This window comes from Anser cygnoides, chromosome 18, assembly GCF_040182565.1.
Source record: "Anser cygnoides isolate HZ-2024a breed goose chromosome 18, Taihu_goose_T2T_genome, whole genome shotgun sequence".
In the NCBI taxonomy this organism is placed as follows: domain Eukaryota; kingdom Metazoa; phylum Chordata; class Aves; order Anseriformes; family Anatidae; genus Anser; species Anser cygnoides.
Genome location: NC_089890.1, coordinates 13,245,044 through 13,268,385, shown reverse-complemented (window position 1 = coordinate 13,268,385; position 23,342 = coordinate 13,245,044). Strand labels below are relative to the sequence as shown.

At 51.3% G+C, this 23,342-nt stretch overlaps 2 protein-coding genes and 1 long non-coding RNA gene across 7 annotated transcripts in view; 1 reads left to right on the top strand and 2 right to left on the bottom strand.

Annotated features, from left to right (window-relative positions):
• Positions 1-3,079: 3,079 nt before the first annotated feature.
• Positions 3,080-18,324, bottom strand: LOC136786608 (uncharacterized). Of its 5 annotated transcripts, none has more exons than XR_010825760.1 (5): positions 18,307-18,324; positions 9,194-9,344; positions 5,040-5,120; positions 4,214-4,446; positions 3,080-3,287 (listed from the first exon to the last, which is right to left on the bottom strand). It is a non-coding gene; the product is annotated as an uncharacterized lncRNA (long non-coding RNA). The 5 variants fall into 5 exon arrangements; XR_010825759.1 differs by lacking the exon at positions 18,307-18,324 and adding an exon at positions 12,626-12,643; XR_010825756.1 differs by lacking the exon at positions 18,307-18,324 and adding an exon at positions 9,924-10,064.
• On the top strand, positions 10,219-15,177 carry LOC136786606 (uncharacterized). Its single transcript, XM_066979699.1, has 2 exons — positions 10,219-10,349; positions 10,503-15,177. The coding sequence occupies exon 2, from the start codon at positions 12,345-12,347 to the stop codon at positions 13,293-13,295; it is 951 nt and encodes a 316-aa protein (XP_066835800.1). The 5' UTR covers positions 10,219-10,349; positions 10,503-12,344; the 3' UTR covers positions 13,296-15,177.
• Positions 18,325-22,405: 4,081 nt separating the features above from the next.
• LOC136786607 (delta-1-pyrroline-5-carboxylate synthase-like) overlaps positions 22,406-23,342 on the bottom strand; it is a 29,664-nt gene continuing 28,727 nt past the window's right edge. The window contains exons 5-6 of the mRNA XM_066979700.1: positions 22,757-22,830; positions 22,406-22,659 (exon numbers count right to left, since the gene is read on the bottom strand). Of these exons, the coding sequence (XP_066835801.1) occupies positions 22,594-22,659; positions 22,757-22,830 (140 nt within the window). The 3' untranslated portion in view covers positions 22,406-22,593. The remainder of the gene's footprint in view (positions 22,660-22,756; positions 22,831-23,342) is intronic.

Here is a 23,342-nt window from a genome sequence, read left to right as displayed (position 1 = left end):
TCCACACCCAGGAACCTGCACCTAGCAGCACGGCCACAGCCACTTACAGTGTCCACAAACACAGAGGGCAGCACAAGCCAGAAAGCAAACTTTATTAAACTCTTACACAGGACTCCTGGGAGGGAGACTGCGGCAGAACTCCCTGCCCAGACATTCTCCCCTTCCCCTGGGGGGCTGCGGGGCTCAGGCATCCAGCAGGTCCATCCGTCCGTCTCAGCATCCATGCCCTGGGGAACAGCTGCCTCCTGCAGAAATGGGCTGTGAGGCACAGAAGGAGGAAGAAAAAGGAAAAGGGCACAAGTGGGATACAAGCAGCAAGAGAGGAACTGGGTGGACAGACAGACAGACAGCAGGGCAGAGGGACAGAAGAACCACCGGGGGGGCAGGGAGCGGGACAGGGGTGATCAACGGGGTTGGACAGAGAGTCCAACAGAGGCACAATTGCGACAGCCAGGATGACCGAGAGTAATAGCAGTTTTACTGACATCAGACAGCATTAGTTTGGGATGAAATCAGAGTTTTGGTTTTTGGATCAGAGATGACTCTGTTGAACAGTCTCTGCCTTTCCAGTATTTGAAAGGAAAAGGCATGAGGATAAGCACACAAGTATGAAGCTATTATTACCAACAGAGATGCTGGAAGTAGGCTTCTCAATATCGCTTCTGGTACTTGTGGAGTAATTGCCTTAAGTAACTAGGCAAATTAAACTAATATTCACATTTTAAAGAAAATGTGCAGCATTGAAAAAGCTTTCAGGGTGGAGGGTAGCTGCGCTACCTAAGCGTTCCCTAGGCCTCCAACTTTACATGCTATTGCACTAGGGGAACTTGGTGTGCTGACTCTAAGGAACAGTACAGAGCGTAGAGCAGAGTGGAGACACCACGGATAGGCTCTGTGATGAGACGGTGACCTGATGCTCTTATGCGCACCAAGACTGATAAGCTGCATGTTTACCATCCTTGTGAGAAAAATCTCAAATAATTTTCTTCAGACAGGATCTTCTGTGAAGCTATTTTATTCGTGATTGCAATGGCGGGCATCCTGTCAATCAGGAACGCATTTTAGTAAACAAATCATAACCTTTTATTCCCTATTACCCGACGCCTGATCACCTCCCCTGTTTCCTCATTGGCTAAGTACTACAGGTTCACAAGCTACTCGACGCTCCTCTATACCACGTATGTACAATTTTTGTGTTTTTTCAACCCTTTAATTTCTCCTTTCTTATGTTTTGAGAACTTTGTGATCTTTGTTTTACTGTTCTCACACTGCTCATCTTGTTTTTCTCAAGCTTCTACCTTATTTTGGAACAGTGAGGCCTTCTACTGTCCACTTATCTACAGGTGACCCATTCGGTGATAAACTGGAGCTGATTGATACAGCGGTGCACTAAGGGTTAAGAAGAAGGTTACTCACAGGCATAGAGTGTTAACCAGGCTAGAATAAGAGAAAGTGGGAACCAGTAAGAAGTTGCTAGGCTCGGACGGGCCTATAGAGGGCTATGCATGATCAAAAGGAATGCACTAATCAGAAGTCTGTAACTACGCACGCTAGCTGCGTGCAGTGCATGTAGCTGGTTCAGAAAGCTATATAATATCTGGCATTGGAACAATAAAGGGTCTCCATTTCTCGACTATTTTGGAGTCTGTGTCCTCATTCCCTTCACTTATCTACTTAGCATTTCTCCTTATTATGACTACACGATTACCTTGGAATACAGAAAAGTAATTCTCTACTGCAAAAACACAACTTTGTTTCTCACACCCTGAGCCAACCACCTGTCATGGTTTTGACAGAACGTTGTACTCTAGTGAACTTTTGCTCATTATATCATCACTATAATACCAAAACACACCTCCATCCCAAAAGCTCCATGCCTCCAAGCTGCGACCGCCCCTCACTGAGCACACGCTCTGAATTTCTCAGACCCCTATAGCTTTAAACGAAAGCAAGAAAACTTTACAAATCATAACCAAGATATGCCTGACTAGAGTCACTCAAGCTCCACCTAAAAGGGACAGAAAATAATCACAGAGTCATAGAATATCCCGAATTGGAAGGGATCCACAAGGATCATCGAGCCCAACTCCCGGCATCACACAGGTCAACCCAAAAATTCAGACCATATGACTAAGTGCACAGTCCAAATGCTTCTTAAACTCCGGCAGACTTTGTGAAGCAACTACCGCCCTGGGGAGACTGTTCCAGTGCTCAACAACCCTCTCAGTGAAGAACCTCTTCCTGATGTCTAGCCTGAACCTCTCCTGCTGCAGGTTGACACCATTCCCACGGGTCCTATCACTGGTCTCTAAAGAGAACAGATTGGTGGATAATGTAAATTGGCTTAAGTGAAAGGGGATGTTAGGGAAGATACCATCACGAAGGATACCTTTCTGACTTCCGGGATCAGTCGACGGGCTGAGCCTCTCTTCCCCCCGCACTGGGATGTCGTGGGGTAAGATCTGAATGCTTGGTTGTACCAGGCGTCTCCGTAGAAACTCAGAAATCTCTAGAGCCTTTGTGCCTTTTAATGCGTTAATAGCCAGGACGAGTACCCGTGTATTTCATGCGTGCTCGCTTGCTTTTGCGGACAGTGAATTTATCGCCGGCAATTCCAAAGAACCTGTGTCCCTGTTGCTGTAATAAACTGCCCTTCGTTGCATTGTTCCTAGCCGTGACAGTTCTCATTGAACACAACTAGAGCGAGGGTGTGCTACGTTATTGGTGAATCCGTGACCGTGGTAGTTCAGTACCCCGAATCCGACCAGACCCGTAACAGTTAGTCAGCTACGCCCCTTAACACGACAGTATTTCATAGAGAAAAACATTAAGCCTAAGATTTCTCATCCCTAAGGCCTTAGGGGGGCAGGCCGAGAAGGAACCAGAGATGCTTAGTATGTCTCCTGAGAATCGCAGCTTACAGTTACTACACGTCTTCTGGTCTCATGGGATGAGGCAGAGGTATAATTAATTCCTTCTCCATCTCTCTCTAAAGAGTTTTCCTCCTATCTGTGACAAAGGAGAAAAATGTTATGGTCGTGGAAGTCGTTATACAAAGCCACACTCAGTGAATTCACTATTACAGTTAAGATCGTTTTTAATCGAAAACACCTCAGCAGCAGTGTTACCACTGCAAACATAGCGCTGCACAAAAATTCAACTCAAGATAAAGGAAAGGGCGAGCTAAAAGGACAAATGACGTGACCGAAGGCATCTTCAACAACCATCTGGTAGATGGTTGTCCACAGCCCTTGGATTCCATGGTTGTCTTCCCTGCCAAGTGAATCCTGGAAGAACAAGTAAAGATACACAACATGTCCACAAAAACTTTTGGGGAGGCTACTGAAAAGAAAAACAAAAAAATAGAAACAGCATGCAGCTAGTACGTCAGTTTTGTTAACAGAGTAACATTAACATACTAGAAATTTCCACATTCTATGTAGCCCCAAGGTGGTGCTGGGTACATCCACTGATATTAATGGGGTGGCACAATGTAAGAGATAGTTAATAGACAAGGTACACCTGAGGTGCACAGATTGCATATTCCATGCGACAAAAAAGGCACAGCTTGGCACCCAGTTTGGATCAGCTTGTGTATGAGTCTGCTGATACGTGAGTATATACAGCAAGCAGACAAGTCTTTTACTCCACAGACTCAGTTTCATTTATGTATATACATACATATACATATGTGTATGTATCTCTCTCTCTCTCTCTCTACATATATATATATATAAACAAACAAACGTTGGGAACTTCATAACCACTTGAATAACAATCATTAGCTATGCCTACGCTGAAAGCCAGGACTATGCCTAAGTGATTAAGTAAACACAGAGTCTTATCTGTGAAATGCTGAAAATGCCCCATAACCACTGGGGGGCTTATGCACGGTGTACATAATTTTTACGCAAACATGCATCTTAATACACAAAGAGGAGGGGCGAGGCGGACAAAGGTTTTAGGGACGCGTCAAGACCAGAACAGCCACTGGGCAATCGCTCAGATGTGCAAAGCTCAGCTAAAACCTGCACAAATCCACCAAAAGAAGGAGGCTACCTACTTGTCTGCTTAAAATAACCTCTACAAAGAACGTATTACAAAATCAAAAACGAAACTATCATCCAGCAAAGCAAACGTCTGGAATACAATGGGCTAAAACTGACAGCTGAGGTTTGATTCTTTAGCAATTTCAAAGGTCTTCAGATCCTACCTGACTTCTCGTGCATGGTGGCGTTGCAGCACAGAAATGAGGGGAGCGGGAAGATCGCAACAGGCCAAACGCGGTGCTGAGCTCCTACAGGAGCTGGTGGGATAGCACTGACAAGAGTGAGACAGGCTGTCAGCCTTCTGCACGAGCTGAAGAAGAGGAGCGCCAGTGTCCGAAGAAGCTGTTTCTTCTCATACTTCATTTAATACACACCGTCTTTAAATCCAGGACGTCTTCTTAGGGAAGAGATAAAGAAGTAGAGTTAGCGGCTCCAAGGACACTTCAGGATCTTAGTTCTTTCTATAGTTAGCTGCTATCCACAAAACCAAACCAGTTAAAATAGAGAGTTACATTAAAAATTCTTGATAATAACAAAAGTATGGGATTTAAAAAAAAAGACATGCACGGAAAAGAGGTTAAATTATCTCATTCGTTTCTCAATTCTGCCACAAACTCCACGCTCAGCTCCTCTTAACTCACTCACCCCACTTACCCATCCAAACACAGGGCGGACGCAGCAGTTCTCATCATTCTTGGTAAAAAGACAACATTTTCATGTTTGCTGTCAAATATCATCTCTTTCCAGCACAATTTCCTGCAAGCTATGCTAACTCCTCCAGGCTTTTTAATATATGCTAGAAACTTCACTGTTTTATATTAATGACCATCTCGGTGGAAGTCGCCGAGCCGCTATCTTTGATTCTGCTGTCTTCACAAATACAAATAAAACAGTACTTCAGCAACAATCTATGACAAACTAGGCAATACATGCATCTACCTCTTACATAAGAAAGGAAAGAATTTGTAGACAACATCCAGAAAGTATTACCTTGTTAGATATCAGAGTGGTGGGGCAGAATGACAATGCTACACAAGACTGTACTTACACTCCTGGGATTGCACAGGTTTGCTGGAATACAAAAACAATAAAGTAAGGTCACTATGCGGAACAAGTTCACTCACTCCATTATTACTGTGAATGACAAGAATATTTCAGTAAGCGTTCTTTTAAACCCATGGAAATTTTCAGATTTATGTCAATTTGGCTTCATGAAAACTGAAACTTGCAGTGCAAAGATCATTTATAAAAGCTGTAGCAGGTGAGCTTTTTAGGCACGGATTTTGTCACCTTTTTGGGTAATGTTCGTCTCTCTCCCTCATTACCCCCCTTCCCTCCCCTCCCCCCCCCAAAAAAAAAACAAGAAAAAAGATTAAAGACCACAAACTGGGACTTCTCAGAGGTATGACTCCATTTTTCACCTTATACACACAGTTTCTTCGCTATGCTAAACTTTCACAATGACTGTATAATAGAGTCTTACTAATATTGTTTCTGTCTGTGAGTTTGATACTACTTCCCCAGGTTGGATGAAACAAGCATTTTTCATTGTGACGGACATCAAAACAAATAATGTCTCTCGTCAGCTATGGAGTCCTGCTGGCAGTATTACCAGCTCACACAGAATCCCATCTAGTTTTTGGGGTCCACCCCATCTATCCTCAGCAGTGGGAAGTTCTTCCAGAAGCAGACAGACTGTTATTCGTTCCTCAATGGAGCTGAGGCTCCGTAAGGCTTTGCTTTTTTCTTCCCTCACTCCCTCTTCTATTTCCAAGCTTTAACTTAAAAGCTAAGCTTGTGGGGCTGGGGGGAATCCCCAAATCAAATCCCAGCCCCAACATCCCATAGTCCCCTACTCTCAGGCCCAGCAATCTACAAATGCACACAATGCTACAGACTGTGGTGGGCAGGTCCTTCAGGGCAGGGATGTCGTCATCTTTTCAGGTGACGTTCAGCTCCCTGAAAGGGCTGAAATACCACATCCATACTCACTTCCCCTACTTGATTCGCACAGGTGTAGTCAGAGGAACAGGGCCACACCAGCACTCCCTGCTCACAAAGCTCACTGCCTACCTCCAGGTTTGCATCGTTTCCTTGTATTACTGTTAATTCTGACACATTTCTGCTATAAAAGCATATCTCAGTGGCATTAAACAACCAAATGCGTGGACTGTGCTGTCTGCAGTATTTTATCCCACACACTCCAATTACTTAATCAGCTGTTGAGCCCGTGCCTCGAGCAAGCATTTTGCTGGGTAACCATCTCCTAGTCTTGAGGGGACACGTGAGAATAATTTTTTCTTGGATAGTATTTACTTCAAATACTCCTGCCAGGCCAGTTTAAGGAATCCACAAATTCCACGGGAGAGAGGCTTGCCTAAATTGATTCTGTCTTTCTGATAATTTGCTCAATGGAGCATTTCTCCCTTCGGTATTTCTGGGGTAATGACAACGACTTGGATTTCAGAGAAGCAAGGTTTGAAAGGATAGGTAGTATCTTGAAATAGATCAGATTTCAGGAGTACAATCTCAATACATTCCAAAACCTAAATTCCACAATGCTGCTTCTGCAATCTGAGGGACAAACTCTTCTGCCACAGATGGGCAGGGATATCAGACCAGCGCATAGGAACACTTCAGGAGTCAGCAGAAGTGGTAACGAGAGCTGCATCACTCTGTGATAGATACCTGTGTCCGAACAAGCTTTCCTTCCGCTCACAGAGGAAAAGAGCTGGCGTCCTACAAAACGTCTCGCGTCTACCACTTTGGAGTGTTCTCAGTCAGCTTGTCTGTACTTCAACTTCCCTTTGAAGGAAGTAGCAAAGTACATAAAAACCTCCTTCCGGTAGCTCGGCACTGACCTGCAAGCCAGCACCAGGAGAAGGGCTGTGTCACACTTCAGCCCGGAGAAGAGAAGGCTCTGGGGAGACCTCATTACTACCTTTAAACACGTATAGTGGACTTACAAAAGAGACAGGCAAGGACTTGTTACCAGGGCCTGTAGCGACAAGGCAAGACAAGTTTTAAACTGAAGGAAGATAGATTTAGATTGAACAAAAGGAAGAAGTTCTTCTCAATGAGGGTAGTAAGACACTGAAACAGGCTGCCCAGAGAAGTTGTAGAGGCCTCATTACTGGAGGTACTCAAAGCTGGGCTGGATGGGGCTTTGAGCAACCTGACCTAGTGCAAGACGCCACTGATCGAGGCAGGGGGGATGGACTAGATGATCTTTAAGCGTCCCTTCCAACCCAAACCACTCTACGATTACGTGAAAGGAATTGCCTCCCAAGTCATTCTTGACTGACTACAATTAGCATTCTGGAAAGCCCTGCAAGCACTTGTTCATTATTTCTAGGGTAATTCTTAAAGCTGAAGCAGACCAAAGTTTTGTCAACAAAAGCCTTTCGGGAGACTACTGAAAGGAAAACCAAGCCAAACCAAAAAAACAGAAACAGCAAGTGGCTATTACATCAGTTTTGTTAACAAAGTAACATTAACGTACTAGGAATTTCCACGTTCTTTACCCTCCACCTTTAAAAAGTCACCCAATTCTGTCAGTGTTCACCATTAGCATTCTTTAAAACTTTCACATGGACATCTGAGAAAAACATTTCAAGTCCCTGTCATCGAGGGAGAAGAGGAAAAAAAATAGGGATGAGGGGGGAAGAAGCACAGCCATTCCTTTCCTCGGTAAGGTGAGCAAAAAGCTCAGGCGCTCAGCAAGAACATTCTTTGAAAGATAAAACAGAAGAAACTGCAGGTTATTTAACCTCAGCTTGTCCTGGTTTCAGCTAATATAGAGTTAATTTTCCTCCTAGTAGCTGGTAGGGTGCTATGTTTTGGATTAGGCTGAGAAAAGTGTTGATAACATGCTGATGTTTTAATTGTTGCAGAGCAGTGTTTACACCAGGCCAAGGACTTTCCAGCTTCTCTTTCTGTCCTGCCAGTGGGCAGGCTGGGGGTGCAGCAGGAGCTGGGAGGGGATAGACCCAGGGCAGCTGACCCAAACTGGCCAAAGGGGTATTCCATACCATCTGGCGTCATGCTAAACAATATATAGGGGTGGCTAGCAGGACTGGGGGGACCAGCTGCTTGCGGATAGGCTGGGCATCGGTCAGCAGGTGGTGAGCAATTGCATTGAGCATCACTTGTTTGTGCACATTATTATTAGTAGTACTATTATCATTATTATTATTATTTTCCTGTTTTTATAAGCTGTCTTTATCTCAACCCACAGGCTTCACTTTCCCATTTCTCTCCCCCATCCCAGAGAGGGAGAGGGGAGGACAAGCCAACGGCTATGTGGTGCTTAGCTGCCAGCTACGTTAAACCACAACATGGCTATAGAGTCACATGTATTTGTGCCTGCTCATTTATTCATCTGCCAGTTTATTTTGCTACAGACCGTAGAAACTGCAAGGTTACCACCTTTTGTAACCGATGGGATCTTCGGTAGGAATAGCTGTCTAAAAGAGCCAACAAAATCCCCTTCATCGACAGCCATTTGAACTTTCGTCGTCTAAAAATAGTCCTACAAACATTCCCCGGGATGCTCAACTTCAGCATTTTTCCATTCAACTTGAGGCAGAACAAGCCCTTACCCTGAACATCTTCATCTGGCTCTCCTCTGCTAGCAGAGTAGTACTCTGATACTGACCAGTACGTGCTGCAGCCTACTCGCTTACGTGTATTTACTGCAATCTGGTTCGATATGCTCACAGAGAAACTAATGAAAAATCCGCCCTTTCTTTCAGAAAAAAAATAATAAAATAACTACGACACGGTAAGGAAAAAAAGCTGAACATGCGGTCCTTTACCAACGGGCAGATCCAACATCAGCACAAGGAGTTTTTGGTCATGTGAGCAATCACCTACACCAGCCATCAGGACAAGCCAAACGCACGCACATGAGACTCCATTTAAAAAACATGTAAAGTTCCTTTATAGCTTATGGAAGTAACAACCTACATCTTAGATGCAGTTAGACTGCATCGGTTTAGGGACTGCCTCCTTCCAAAAAAAAAAAATCCTCCAATCTGTTCATCCGTTCACAGTTATGCAAATTCAATCAGGCCTTTGAGCCTGAGGTGCAGGAAAATTACTAAAGCACACCTGGATTTCACCCGGAGGTCGCTACAACTTACCCGGACAGCTGGGACAGACGGGCTGCTCTTTCTCCTGGGAAACCTGCGACTGCAGCACGCCAGCTGCAGCTTTCCTCCCTTCAGCTGCCGCGCCACCTTCGCTCGGCGACAAACCCCGCGGGGGTCCCAGCGGCGGGGAGCTGCTTCTGCCCTGGTGAGCCGCAGGGAAAGGAGAGAGCCGGCCGTCAGCACGCGGGGGGAGGAAAACCTCCGAGGCGCAGCCCGACGATCGAGCGCAGCGAGGACCCGCGCCCGGCCGCCGCAGCCCCCACCCCTCCCGGCCCGACGCTCCGGGGAAGCGCCCCCGAAGGCTCTCGCTCGCCTCACCGCCGGCAGCCGCGCTCGCAGCCAGCGGCAACCTGCGCCTCCCGGCGCGCACGGCCCGGCCCCGGCCCCGGCCCCGGCTCGGGGAAAGACCGGCCGCGCGCCACAGAACTACAGCTCCCAGCATGCCGCGGGACGGAGCAGTCCATCCGACGCAGAGGGGAGTCGGCCAAGCGCACGCAACCGCCCCCCCCCCGCCGCTTCGCCCCCTTCCCCCCCAGCCCTCCGAAGCCCCGCGCAGTGCAGACGCCGCCGCACGCCCGGTCCGCTCCGCTCCGGCGCGGCGCCGCCCCCGCCCCGCACAAGGGCCGTTTCCGCAGAAGCTGCCGACCGCGTGGCGCCCCAACCGCCCGCCGCCTCGTCCCCTCCCGGCCCGGCCCGGCCCGGGGCGGCACCGACCACCAACCTCGTTGCGGCACCGCGCCTCGGCGGCCCGGCCCGAGCTGAGCCCAGCGCGGCCCGGCCCGACAGCTTCCGCCCATAGCTCCGGCAAGCCCTGCACGGCACCTCCGCCCTGCGTTCCTCCGAGCCAATCACGGAGCGTTTCCGCCCTGAGTTAAGGCTAGCCGTGACGCCACTTCCGCCCTCACGGTCCAGCCAATCACGGCGCCGCTTCCCTGTGGGAAGGCGACCCTCAGGCTGCTCCTGTGCTGCTTTTTATTTATTTATTTATTTATTTATTTTAAAGAAGGGCGGTGTGTTCTTGGTCCTCTCTCGTCAAGTCTGTCTGCGAGAAACATCTCAAATAATTTTCTTGACACGCGATCTTCTCTGAGGCTATTTTATTCGCGGTTGCAGTGGCGGGCGTCCTGCCGATCAGGAGCGCATTGCAGTAAGCACAGCATCAACTTTTATTCCCTGTTCCCCGACACCTGATCCCCTCCCCTGTATGTACCATGTATGTACAATCTTACTTCTTTTTCAACCCTTTAATTTCTCCCTTCTTATTTCCTTTTTTTTTTTTTTTCCCTTTCTTATGTTTCAGGAACCTGTGATCTTTGTTTTACCGTTCCCATGCTGCTCAGCCTGTTTTTCCTCAAGCTTCTGCCTTATTTCGGAACAGTGAGGCCGCCTACTGTCCGCTTACCCACGTGGCGTTTCTCCTCATTATGACTGCACAACTACCTCGGAATACAGAAAATTAGTTCTCTACTGCAAAAACACAACTTAGTTTCTCACAGCTCCCTCCTCTCCTTTCCTTACTCCTACTGTTGTTTTTGCACCTCTTCACGTACCGCGCTCTTGAGTTTCTCCAACGTTAAGGCGCAATAGTCTTCTTCGGATGTCACGGGGGATGGTAGGCGTACAAAGCCATTATTTTTACAATACCAACAAATAGTTGTTTGAGCCAATTCTGTTCAGGTAACCACGAAGTTAGTTTCTCCCAAATGTTTCTAAATGCCCAGGAACTGTCATCTTGAGCTACTCTATGTAGGATCTTTCCTCCCCACGCCCCCCCCAGTATACTTTTTTCCCCCCAAATATCAGTCAAATCCGTCCCATTTGATCTACATCTATACAGCAACTAGCATTAATTACAGTGCACGCTCCTCCTTATGAGGTTATTAATGAATCGAATACTATTTGATTCTACAGTCCTATTTTTGCAAACTTATCAAACTTATTTTCTAGTTCTTCAGTTATAGCGGAGATATTTACAATCGCTTTTTCTAATTCACCCACCCCTAACCAAGGTAAAAACCACCTTGCAAAGCTGTGAAATACTAGAGAATTTTACTAGAGAATTGTCTGGAGTCCGCTTAATCCTGCGTGTGGTCTCAAGGGGCCTTTGGCTTTGTGGGTCTTCAATAATAGTTACGTTTGGAATTATTGCCTCCAGGGTGCAAGCTCCCTTCCATCCCAGGGGCAACACCTTCCTGGCTTTATTGCCACGTAGCCAGTACCACCTCTCGCCATTTGGGACAGGCCATCCAGTTGCAGGATTCTCACGTTGCATCTGGCGTGCGCTATGTATATTGGCGTTCCTGTGGCTACCATATTTGGTGCAGTGTGGATTATTCCCTGCGTGGATAGTTCCACACCCAGGGTCAGTACTATCGCCCCCTGAGTTTCTATCAATGTTGTTTAAAAGGCACCTTCGATAACGCGGTATATTGTAGCCAGGATTACGCGCAGGGAGTGTGAGAAACACTCCGTAGCCAGTAGCTTAGGCTCAGGCGAGGATCTCAGTGAAGTAGTAATTTATTCGCGATCGCAATGGCACGCGTCCCACAAGCAGGAGCGCGCCTACTAGTCACACAGTACGGTTTATGTACTTTCTTTCTCGACGACCGGGACCCTCCCCTGTTTCCCCATTGACTGGGTATTCCGGGTTCACAACCTATCCGACGCTTCACAGACACTACGTGGCCTTCAGTTGCCGGCCTGTTCAATTTCAAATTTCTTTTGACTTTTTTACTGTTTGAAGCGGTAATGTTTCTTCACTGATCTGACTTGACGCCGTGATTTTCACCTAGCTGCTCTGAGGAGTCCGGTTGTCTGCATTTTACAAGGTTGTCCGTTAAGCTTTCTTATCACTGCGAGCCTATCTCAACACCGCATTCCTTCCCTCTAAACAACGTAACTCTGCAAAAGCAACATTTTTATTCCCACAATTCCCCCCTTTTCTTCTTTATAAATTGTTGATTTTTGCAAAACTTTTCTCTGCGGTGTAATTTGGTAGATCTCTTCCTCTTCTTCACCTTCTTTGCTTTCCATCCCCTCTAATATCATCACCTTACGGGAGTAAGGTGGTGGCTCCACGGTCATTTGTTTCAATAGCGCAGTTTCAGTGAACCGCTGTACTAGTCCTTTTACACAGGGGATAATGCAACAACCAAGGGTCGTCAAAACTCCTGCTGCTACGATCAAGGATGCAGATACGCACGCCAGGATCCTTTTCCATTTACCAGACCAAAATTCTGAACATCCCGCGAAGCAACAGCCGGTTCCTAATTACTCTGCCAATTCACTGGCAGAGGCGGGAAGCCCCTGCAACGCTCCACTTACAGCCCCACCCTCCAAACCACTAGTGCTGGGCATTAAAGTGCAGCAAACGACCACCCAGCCTCCCACACACACACCCCCTCCCGCGCCCACCACCCCTACCTCACGGCCGCTGCTCCACCGCTCGTCCCCGCCCTCCCGGGGCTCAACCCGCCGCCCTCGCCCACTCTTGGGCGCTCCGGTCGCAGCCGCGACCCCCGAGCGCCCCGCCGCCGCGTCGCCGGGGCCTCCCAGCGGCCCCTTCGGGCCCCCGCGCGCCCGATTCGCTCGGCCCCGCGCGAAATTTGCATGCCCCGCCCCCGGCACCGCCTCTCCCTCCCCGCGGCTCGCCGCCCGCGTGCCCCGCCCACCGAGCCCCTGCGCCCGACCTCCGCTCCGCGCTGATTGGCGCAGCTCGGCCTCCTCCGAGCGTTCGCCCCGCCCCTTCGTCCTCCCTCCCTCCCCTCCCCTCCGGCGTGATTTGCATGCCCCGCCCATCTCCCCGGAGCCGCGCCGCCGCCCGCCGCCTCATTGGCCGGGGCCCCGGGCCGCCCGCCCCGGCGGCACCGAGCAGCGCCGCGGGACCTGCGCGCGGCCGGCCGGGCCGGGCCAGGCCGGGGGGCTCTCGCCGGCAAGGAAGGCCCGGCAGAAGGCTGCCGCCGGCGGGGGCCCTCCGACCCTCCGTTCAGCGCCTGCGGACGCCTCCGGAGCGAGGCACGGGGCCGCGGGGCTCGGCCCGGCGCGGCGACCGGGGGAGCGCAGCCGCCGCACGAGGAGGGGCTGCGAGCGCTGAGCGCGCTCGAGCCGGAGGGGAGACGCTTTGTCTGCTCCGGGAGCCGGGAGGAGGCGCGACCGGGACGGCGACCCGAGCTGGCCGCGAAGGGGCGTCCGGAACTGGGAAGGACGGCCGGGGGGCGGCTGCTGCTCAGGAACCGGCCGGGCAACCGGACACGCGTGCGGCGAGCACTTGCGGCGTGCGGCGGTAGCTTTGCGTGTGCGTACACGTTGGTGTCGTTACTTTCTCTTAATTTGCTGTCCTATTAAACTGTCTTTATCTCAACCCGCACGCTTTACCCACCCCACCCCACCCCCTATTCTCTCGCCTTTCCCGGAGGGGGGGGACTGAGGCAGCGAGGAAACGGCTGCGCGGCGCTGAGCTGTGCGGCAGGTTGAAGCTCGGCAGCCGGAGAGGCTCCCGCTGCCCCGGCATCGCGGCCAGACCCTGTCGCCTTCCCCTCCCCCGACAGCCGAAGGGCCGCCCCGCTACATAACCTGCTCCCGTAAAGCTGGCAAGCGCCCTGTGCTCGGGGTGCTGGAAGCAGCCACCGCAGGGCCCGAAACATAGCTTTCCACCCGGAACACCATCCTGGGCTTTGAAAAGCAAGTCTTGCGAGAAAAACCTCAGTAACTTGCTCAGACAGGGTCTTCTGTGAAGCTGTTTTATTCACGATTGCTGCGGCGGGGGTCCTGCGAGCGGGAGCAACCAGCAAAAGTCTATCGTAACCTTATATTCCCTCTTACCCAACGCTTGATTCCTCCCGTTTCCTCACTGGTTGAGTACTACAGGTTCACAAGCTACTCAACACTTGTTGCTATACCATGTATATCCAATTTTACTTGACCAACTGTTAATTTCTAACCCCCATCTTGTCTTGTGACCACAGGGCCCACGATCTCTTGCTTTTACTGATTTTGCACTGCTCGTCCTGTTTTTCTTACCTATCCTCCTTATCTGGGGACAGTGGGACCTTCCCCTTATCTGTTTAACGTCCTCTCCACTGCTGTGCTGCTGTCATGCCTGCACAATCACTTTTGGATGTGCAAGGTTAGTGGAATGTTCCACCGCAAAAACGCATTCTACTGCAAAAATGCAACTTTTTCTCACGGTCTCATGGCAACACGGCACGCCAGAAATAATTGAATCAGACAGTGGCACTCGTTTCCACAATGACCTCGTAAACATCTGGGCCAAACAGCATGGCATTGAATGGGTATACCACGTCCCTTCTCCCGCACCAGCATCCAGGAAAACAAACAAAGAAACAAAAAAACGCAATACAGCAGACTGATAAAGAATATGCTGAAAGCAATGGGTGCTGAGACATTCAAACATTGGGATGCTGTACTGGGTCTGGCTGGGATGGAGTTAACTTTCCCTGGGGCAGCCCACACAGTGCCGTGCTCTGCACGTGTAGCTAGAACAGCACCGGTGTCACAGCGGTGTCGTGTCTACTGCTGAGCAATGCTGGCACAGCATCAGGACTCCCTCAACCCCCCCCCCGAGCCAGCACCAGCAGGCTGGGGGTGGGCAAGAGGGGAGGAAGGAACATCAGCAGGGCAGCTGACGTAAAGCAGCCAAAGGGATGTTCCGTACCATATGATGCCACACTCAGCAATAGAAGGTGGAAAAAGGAAGAAGAGGGGAGGGGTGGGCTCTCACTGTGAAAACATCTGTCCTCCCGAACAATGGGTACATGCGTTGAGGCCCTGCTTCAAGGCCGTGGTCAAGCATCGCCCATTGGTGGGAAGTGGAGAGTGATTTCTTTCCTCTGCACTTCCACACAGCCTTTGTGTGTTTTTTTTTTCCCCCCTTTCCCTTTAGTTAAATTATTTAATAACAATTTTCCCTTAATAATTATTTTTCCTTTTAATTAAATTATCCTTATCTCAACCCATGAGTTGTTTCTTTCCGTTTCTTCTTCCCCTCCTCTTCTGAGGAGGGGGAGTGAAAGAGCAATTGTGGTGGAGTTCAGCTGCCTAGCAAGGTAAAACCACCACAGATGCACATGCAGCAACAGCCACCTGGTTAGTCTGCCAATCGAGCTAGCCCTGCCCAATCAAAACTCCTACACACATAGAAAGGGATAAAGTCCTTGCAGCGCATTTAAAAAAAGCAACCAACCAAACAAACAAAAAACAAAACATACTGGGGAAGACAGTCTGACTTATTCCTGCCTCAGGCAAAGGCAAAGCCATCCGTGGGATTGCTTTTGCTCAAGGACCTGGGTGCACTTGGCGGGTGATGCAGAAGTATGGGGCAGTCTGAAAACCCTCAAGGGTGTCTGGGGTGAGCATAGGCAGTCCTTTGAGTTGTACAATGTTAGTTGCCGTGTAACACTGTATGTCATCTGCAGTCGCTATATGTCAACGGCATTACAGTACGAGTCGCTCAGATTAACGAAGAATGACAGCACGTGCACAGACACACGGGGCTTTCCTTGCATACAGGGATCACCGTGCCTGCACGTGCGCGCACACACCCACCCCAACTTTCGGCGAGTCCTCCCGCTCCCAGCCTCAGCACACAGGCAGCCCTGCTGCCCAGGACTTCCACGATCCTGGGGACTCCTGCTTGCACTCACCTTCTTCCTTGCCGTAGCCCCAGCAACGCTCAGTAACCTCACCACGCTCTAAGGTTTCTCTAAGACCCTTCTGGACCCAGCTTGGCTGCCCCCAGGCAGCAAAGGGGCCGCAAGGCAGACAAACTGCAACTGCAGCCTCCTCATCGTCTTCCTCCTCCACCAGCCCTGCAGTTGCCATCCGCACCCAGGTGCAGCCCTTCTATGAGGAGGGGCTGCTGGGCTCACCACCCTCATTAGCCACACCTGGGGCTCCAGTGATTGGGGGTCCAGTGACAGGTTTTTAGTTTTTAGGGTTTTATTTTTATTTTTATTTTTATTTTTTTACTGGGGCCCTGTGACAGGTTTTTACTATCTTTTCCTAATCTTCTTCCCAAATGTCCCGGTTCTCTGGGATTAAACTCTCCTTTCCACATACAAACTTTACTATTTCAGATTATTAAAGCGCCCCGTTCCAATCGTAAATCCACAGGACTTCGGGAAAACACCTGAAGCACTCGGCCCTCCGTCTTCTAGACAAACAATACCACCGTTTCCACAAAGTTTACATTTCAACAGGACCAAATTTCAAGCTGAATGCCAATTTTTCTCATGCACTTTGTTAGTAAGCCCACGCAAAACAAGGAATCACTCCTACGTATCCATCAGTATGGGGGTTTAAAAAGGTACTGAGGCCTAAATAAATTCGCTCTCCCCCTTCTTACCAAATTCCCAGGGCTCAAGCCCGAACCGCCAAAGAAGTGACTCTCCGTTCTACCGCTTTGATAATCAGTCAGCCCCGCTCCCCCCCCAGTACTTGGGAAACCGACCAAACACCACAGCGAACATACCCAAACTTCTCAACTGTTCCTTAGATAATGCTCCCGCCTTTCTCCTTGTCACACTCGAAACATTTAAGAGGATTACAAGCTACACCAGCGGGCCCGTACATCGGGCACCACCAGTCAACGCTGGGATAAAGCAGCGCTTCCTTTCGGTCTGTCGTGCGCTTCGTTCGTCTCCGGCCGTTCCCCTCGCGGAGAATACGGAACCGCGGATCGGAACTCCGCACTCGCCTCGCGGCGATGCTGCGTCTCACTCACGCGGCGCAATCACGCAAAGAGGCCCCCCCGCACTTCTCGTTCATCCCACAGGAATATATCACTTAAAACAACAACCAGACTTGTTTGTAACTCGCTTCACGACAATACTTTGTCTCAAACGCATACGCTTACACAAATGCTTTCAACACGACACACCCAGACACCTACAAATAAGATATACAATTGTTGCCGCTCCAATTAATATCCCTCCAGCAGCTGCAAATGTTACCCAGGTAACCTTGTCACAATTTTGAGAGGCCCGCTTACCCTTCTCCTGCTTCTTATACAGTCATTAGCGGGTCTGTCCCGGCTCCCAAAACTGGGATGCAGCGGTAACCTCGGGTTTGCTCGATCTACTCCCAAGATCGCTAGCGGCCGCTCGCTCGGTCAGCAAAACCCCCTCGACCGCTCGGTCGGTCAGCCTGCAGGGTACCCTCCTCCCGTACGGGGACTATGCTGCACGCCAGACGTCTCTGCGCGATTTACCGGCCGCCCCGGCCACGCGTACGACTTACAGGCCCTTCCCGTACTGTAAAACGCACCGTTTGTCCGCGGCGTCAGGAGGTCTTGGCCTGCTCCCGCGGTGAGCGGCTGAGAGCGGAGGCTCCTCCGAGGAAAATACTCGGGGTGCACCTAGGGGCATCCGCTCCGCAGTCGATCCCGCAGCCGAGCAGAGCGTCTCCTGGCTGGCTCGCCAAACTGACTTGTGGCAAACGGAGTCCACAATCAATAAGATCGTAAAGTAGGTATGTTTATTCAGCACTGGGCAGCACGGGGGGTAGTCCCACCAAAGTCGTGCGCACCCGACGCAGCAATTTGCCGTGGTTGTATGCAGCACAGGGTTACGTACGCATAAAGTTTCACGGTACGCCTATACCTATTCATAACCTGTCCCCGCTTCGCGTTAAAATCGGTTCCAAGGAGTTATTTCCATCAACTCCTCCCATCTTTGCTTGCGCAGTGTCTCCTGGTGGGGTTCCTCGGGGGGATGAAGGTTGATGACTCTTCCTCGTCACCGCTAGTTGACCTCTTGTCTTTGCGCGGACTCAGTCGCTCCTCGGCTCTTGTCCATCCGCAGGACCGGTTTCTGCCAGTCTCTTAAGACAGGCTCACACTCTTATCGAGAGACTAACCTTGGAAAGGGGCCCAAAGCTTCTTGCTTTGATTGATTTGCACAATGCGCAAGAGTTAGCAAAGACGCTAAGCAGCATCCACTAGTTTAATGCTGTCGGCGCTCTCTCTCTACTCCGTAAGATTCTCCTAACTCCCCCTCTCAAAAGCAGCCCTTCAGAAACGTGCTGCCCCCCCCCCCCCGCCCGCAGTGCGTGACCTGCTGCCCCGGACGCCGGAGACGGCCGCTTACCCAGCGCAAAGGGACGGCATGCGCTGCCAGGAGCGCAAGCGAGCAGAGAGCCGTTCCGCCCCGCGGAAGGGGCAGCGAGGGGGGAACCGAGCGCACGCGCTGGGCCGCGACCTGCCCTCCGCGGAGCCAGGAACCCTGCGGCGCTCCCTCACCCCCTGCGGCGGCTGGGCGGCAGCTGCCGGGGCGCCGCGCCGCGGAACGGAGGCGCTCCCCCGCCGAACGCCGGCCAGCTCTGCCTTCGGACACCCACACCACCCTCCCGGGGAACGGCGTACCGCCCCCGGAACCGGGCTCCACACCCAACTCCCAAGCCCAAAACGCCGCTCAAAACAAACTCCTCTCGACGACGACGCAGACACACAGCAAACTCAAAGCAATGCACACTACACTTCAGCTGAGCCAAAAGGCCCACACACGGGAGCCTCCCCCTCCCCCCACGACACCCGATCCCGCGCCCACCACCCCTACCTCACGGCCGCTGCTCCACCGCTCGTTCCCGCCCTCCCGGGGCTCAACCCGCCGCCCTCGCCCACTCTCGGGCGCTCCGGTCGCAGCCGCGACCCCCGAGCGCCCCGCCGCCGCGTCGCCGGGGCCTCCCAGCGGCCCCTTCGGGCCCCCGCGCGCCCGATTCGCTCGGCCCCGCGCGAAATTTGCATGCCCCGCCCCCGGCACCGCCTCTCCCTCCCCGCGGCTCGCCGCCCGCGTGCCCCGCCCACCGAGCCCCTGCGCCCGACCTCCGCTCCGCGCTGATTGGCGCAGCTCGGCCTCCTCCGAGCGTTCGCCCCGCCCCTTCGCCCGCCCTCCCTCCCCTCCCCTCCGGCGTGATTTGCATGCCCCGCCCATCTCCCCGGAGCCGCGCCGCCGCCCGCCGCCTCATTGGCCGGGGCCCCGGGCCGCCCGCCCCGGCGGCACCGAGCAGCGCCGCGGGACCTGCGCGCGGCCGGCCGGGCCGGGCCGGGTGGCTCTCGCCGGCAAGGAAGGCCCGGCAGAAGGCTGCCGCCGGCGGGGGTCTTCCGACCCTCCGTTCAGCGCCTGCGGACGCCTCCGGAGCGAGGCACGGGGCCGCGGGGCTCGGCCCGGCGCGGCGACCGGGGGAGCGCAGCCGCCGCGCGAGGAGGGGCTGCGAGCGCTGAGCGCGCTCGAGCCGGAGGGGAGACGCTTTGTCTGCTCCGGGAGCCGGGAGGAGGCGCGACCGGGACGGCGACCCGAGCTGGCCGCGAAGGGGCGTCCGGAACCGGGAAGGACGGCCGGGGGGCGGCTGCTGCTCAGGAACCGGCCGGGCAACCGGACACGCGTGCGGCGAGCACTTGCGGCGTGCGGCGGTAGCTTTGCGTGTGCGTACACGTTGGTGTCGTTACTTTCTCTTAATTTGCTGTCCTATTAAACTGTCTTTATCTCAACCCGCACGCTTTACCCACCCCACCCCACCGCCGATTCTCCCGCCTTTCCCGGAGGGGGGGGACTGAGGCAGCGAGGAAACGGCTGCGCGGCGCTGAGCTGTGCGGCAGGTGGAAGCTCGGCAGCCGGAGAGGCTCCCGCTGTCCCGGCATCGCGGCCAGACCCCGTCGCCTTCCCCTCCCACGACAGCTGAAGCTGTTATGTGTTATGTAGCCCCGCTACATAACCTGCTCCCGTAAAGCTGGCAAGCGCCGTGTGCCCGGGGTGCACGCTACTCCGTGCCCGGGGCGGCACCGACCACCAACTTCGTTGCGGCAGCGCGCCTCGGCGCCCCGACCCGGCCGCTGCCGCCCACAGTGCCGGCAAGCCCTGCACGGCACCTCCGCCCTGGGTTCCTCCGAGCCAATCACGGAGCGTTTCCGCCCTGAGTGAAGGCTAGCCGTGACGCCACTTCCGTCCTGGGTTCCCAGCCAATCATGGAATGCTCCTGCCCTCAATGACGGCTCGCTCGGACACCGCATCCGCCCTCACGGTCCAGCCAATCACGGAGCCGTTTTGGCCCTCAGGGAAGGCACGCCCTGACGTCACTTACGCCCCCGCTTCCCTCCCACGTAATGGGTCTCAAGGCAGTTTGTTCCGTTAAAGCGCGGCTGTGCTTCAGAACGATTGCATTTCTTGAAATCTATAGGAAGCAGTCCGTGAAATATGATCTCGGAACCTCGCCTTTTAAGCATCAGAGGCAAACGTGCTATTTGTATATGCTCCTTAGAAGCTAAACTGTCAGTCTGCAATTGTTTTACCTTTACTGCAACTCAGGACCGCACTCGGAGCGCTGACTCAATGCCGTGTGTGCTGTCTCCAGCTAGCTGTCAGGCACACTCTGCTCCACGGAGAAGTCAAATTTCCTCTGTAATTGCTTACCCAAACCAGCATGAGACGCAATAGGAAACTAGGGAGGAAGCAACCTCTCCTCTGCACTCAGAGTCCGTCCTGCCGTCAGCTACAGCATGGGACAGAAACCGTATTATTCAGATGCGGAGGTATCAAAGATGATCCTCTGAAGTCGCATCAGAGAACTTGAGGCTGGGGGCTGGCAGGAAGAAAAGTAACTAACAAGACAAGCCATCCTAAGTCTGTAAAAAAAAAAAATAGAAAAAAAGGAAAAAATAGAAAAAGGTCGGGGGGTGGGGGTGGGAAGCCAGTAAGAATCAGCCTGATAAAAGGTTTACAAATGAGATGAAGAAGAGGAGAAGGGGAGAGATTGTCTATGCAAGGCAAGAGACCCAGGAGGCAAAGGCTGAAGTCTAGGAAGGCAGACTAGAATGTGACGAGGAAACATACTGGCTTTCTATGAAGAAAGCTAGCAGCAAGGAAGTAATAATGGCAGACGAGGGAGACTAGTGCCTTTTCCTTTCACGTGAACATACTCCCTTCACTAGAGCATACTCCCCTTCAGTATGAAACGAGGACCAACGCTCACAAAATTCAGTTATAAAATAGGAAGCTGCCCTTTGGCAGCCTCTTTCTAAGTGCCCATACCCATCACTTGCTCCTCAAACACTTGCTCATATGTTAGAGAAATGCTCAATCAGTCTTGCTAAAAATACTAGCAGTGAGAGCCTAGACTCATCGCTCCACAAGTGAGTAAAAGCAATCATTCTGCCTCAGTGCAAACATGCAGTATCAGTATGGGACAGACCACTCACAGCCTAGAGCTTCTACTTTCTGTGCTTATTTTTTTTAGCATATACTCTTAACAGTTGCGATTTGTTATTAACAATCTATATTAAACATTTGATGTTTAATGGTAGCCTGCAACTCAGCTGCGTTCGGCATGGACAGGAAAGTGCTCATTGGTAGGAACCTCATAAATTGCAAGTTAAGCAGGGAACCTACGTTATAAGACACGTGCAGAAACCGCAGCACCTGAATGTAAGCTAACTCCTTCTCTACGCTGGGTATCAAAAACCAACCCTGCATAACTCTCGACATTGCAGAAGCAAGTCCCAAGAATGTGCCCGTAGAAAAAAAAAATTGGGATGGCAACAGAATTCATTTCAGAAGAGTCTTTTGAGGCAAGACTTCTTGCAGCCTTCCAGTAACTCACCAACAGAAATACGCTTTTGTTATCAAAGATCTCTCTGCATTACAGTTTGTGACGTGCCAGTTTCACACATTTTCTAACCCAAGACCAGCTTCTCGATGCACCACTCGAACACAAAAGAACGGATTTAGTCTATGCTGCCTGAACTGTACTTTCCTCGGTCAGAAGGTAATATGGTTCGTTCTGGAAAGCATCATTTTTAAGTAACAACCTTCCCCACAGGGGCCAAACATTACGTTAACCAGCCCAGGAGATACTCATGCTATTTCATACATGACGATAACAGGGCAGATACTTTCTATATTCAATTTCTAAAGCGAGCCTCCTTTGGCAAAAGAAAACGCTATTTATTTATTTATTTAGATTTTTATTTTTTTTTAAACAATGCCGTGGGTTGCTGTTTTCAAAGGCCTCTCTGTCTTCTCTGATGAAGACATCTCTCATGTAATTATGGAAGCTGCAGCTGTTTCCACTGACAAGCTCTCAAAGTCCTGGGCTCACTAACCTGTGACAGCCATAATATCCAATTGCAGGTGACAGAATATTCTAGTTCTGCTCATTTCCTTTGAGGCCCAGAAAAGCTCATGACAACAGGAGTACCATGAAAGGACCCATAATATTACCTTTATTTTCAGCTTCTTCTAAGTCCTTCTCGTTTGCCAAGAGAATTTCTTCTCTGTGATCAGGTAATAAGTCAGCAAGACGATAAATAATCTCCGCTCTCCGAAAGAGAAAAGCTTCTGAACTGCATCCTTATATGAAGTCCATGGTGTTTGACATCTGGCTCACTTCAGCTCATTTCTGCTGACACATCTTCTCACTGTCTTGACTCCCTGAATGCTTGGAGCCAGCTGATTTTTTCCAGGACCCATTTGTGTTATAAACCTGTATTTTAAGACTTGCCACGTGTTCCCAACCTTATAGAGTGAGCACATACTGTTCTCTCACCTGCTCAGGCTGCAGAGCTGCCAGGGTCCTGCCACCAGCTCGAGACCTTTCACCCTGCTGCTCTGCTGGAGGGCCTGCCAAAACAAACAAACAAACAAACAAAACACAACCACAAGACATGCAGACAAAGGTTACAGCCCATGTGGGAGGAAAGGAACGCTAACCTTTCATCTTCCAACTCCTTACTCAAAGCAGGAAAACAGGTACGGTCCTAATAGACATATCAAAGAAATTCACTGTATGCCAGAACAGGAAAATCTGTATCAGATACCAAAATGCTGCCACGGTCCCCGAGCACAGCCCTTTTCAAGGCATCACGGAGATTCAGCAAGATCATCCAGGTCATAGGGGACAAACAAGCTTGTATCAAAGCTGAGCAAAAGAATAGAAGGACGGCTAAATCTCAGGGCGTAGGAGAAAACTGAAAACAGGGAGGCATCCTTTGAAAAAGTTTAGTTAGACAACTAACGAAAAGAGAAAAGATTGCAAAACAACACGGGAATGTACAAACAGCACTGGAAGCCAAAAGCGGCCTGCGTAACAGCTTGCAGAATAGCTGCTCTCTCCACGCCTCTCCCTGTGCACA

Bases quoted from the DNA above. Each gene is read 5' to 3' on its own strand.
- LOC136786606 (XM_066979699.1), top strand. From the start codon at position 12,345: ATGCAACAACCAAGGGTCGTCAAAACTCCTGCTGCTACGATCAAGGAT.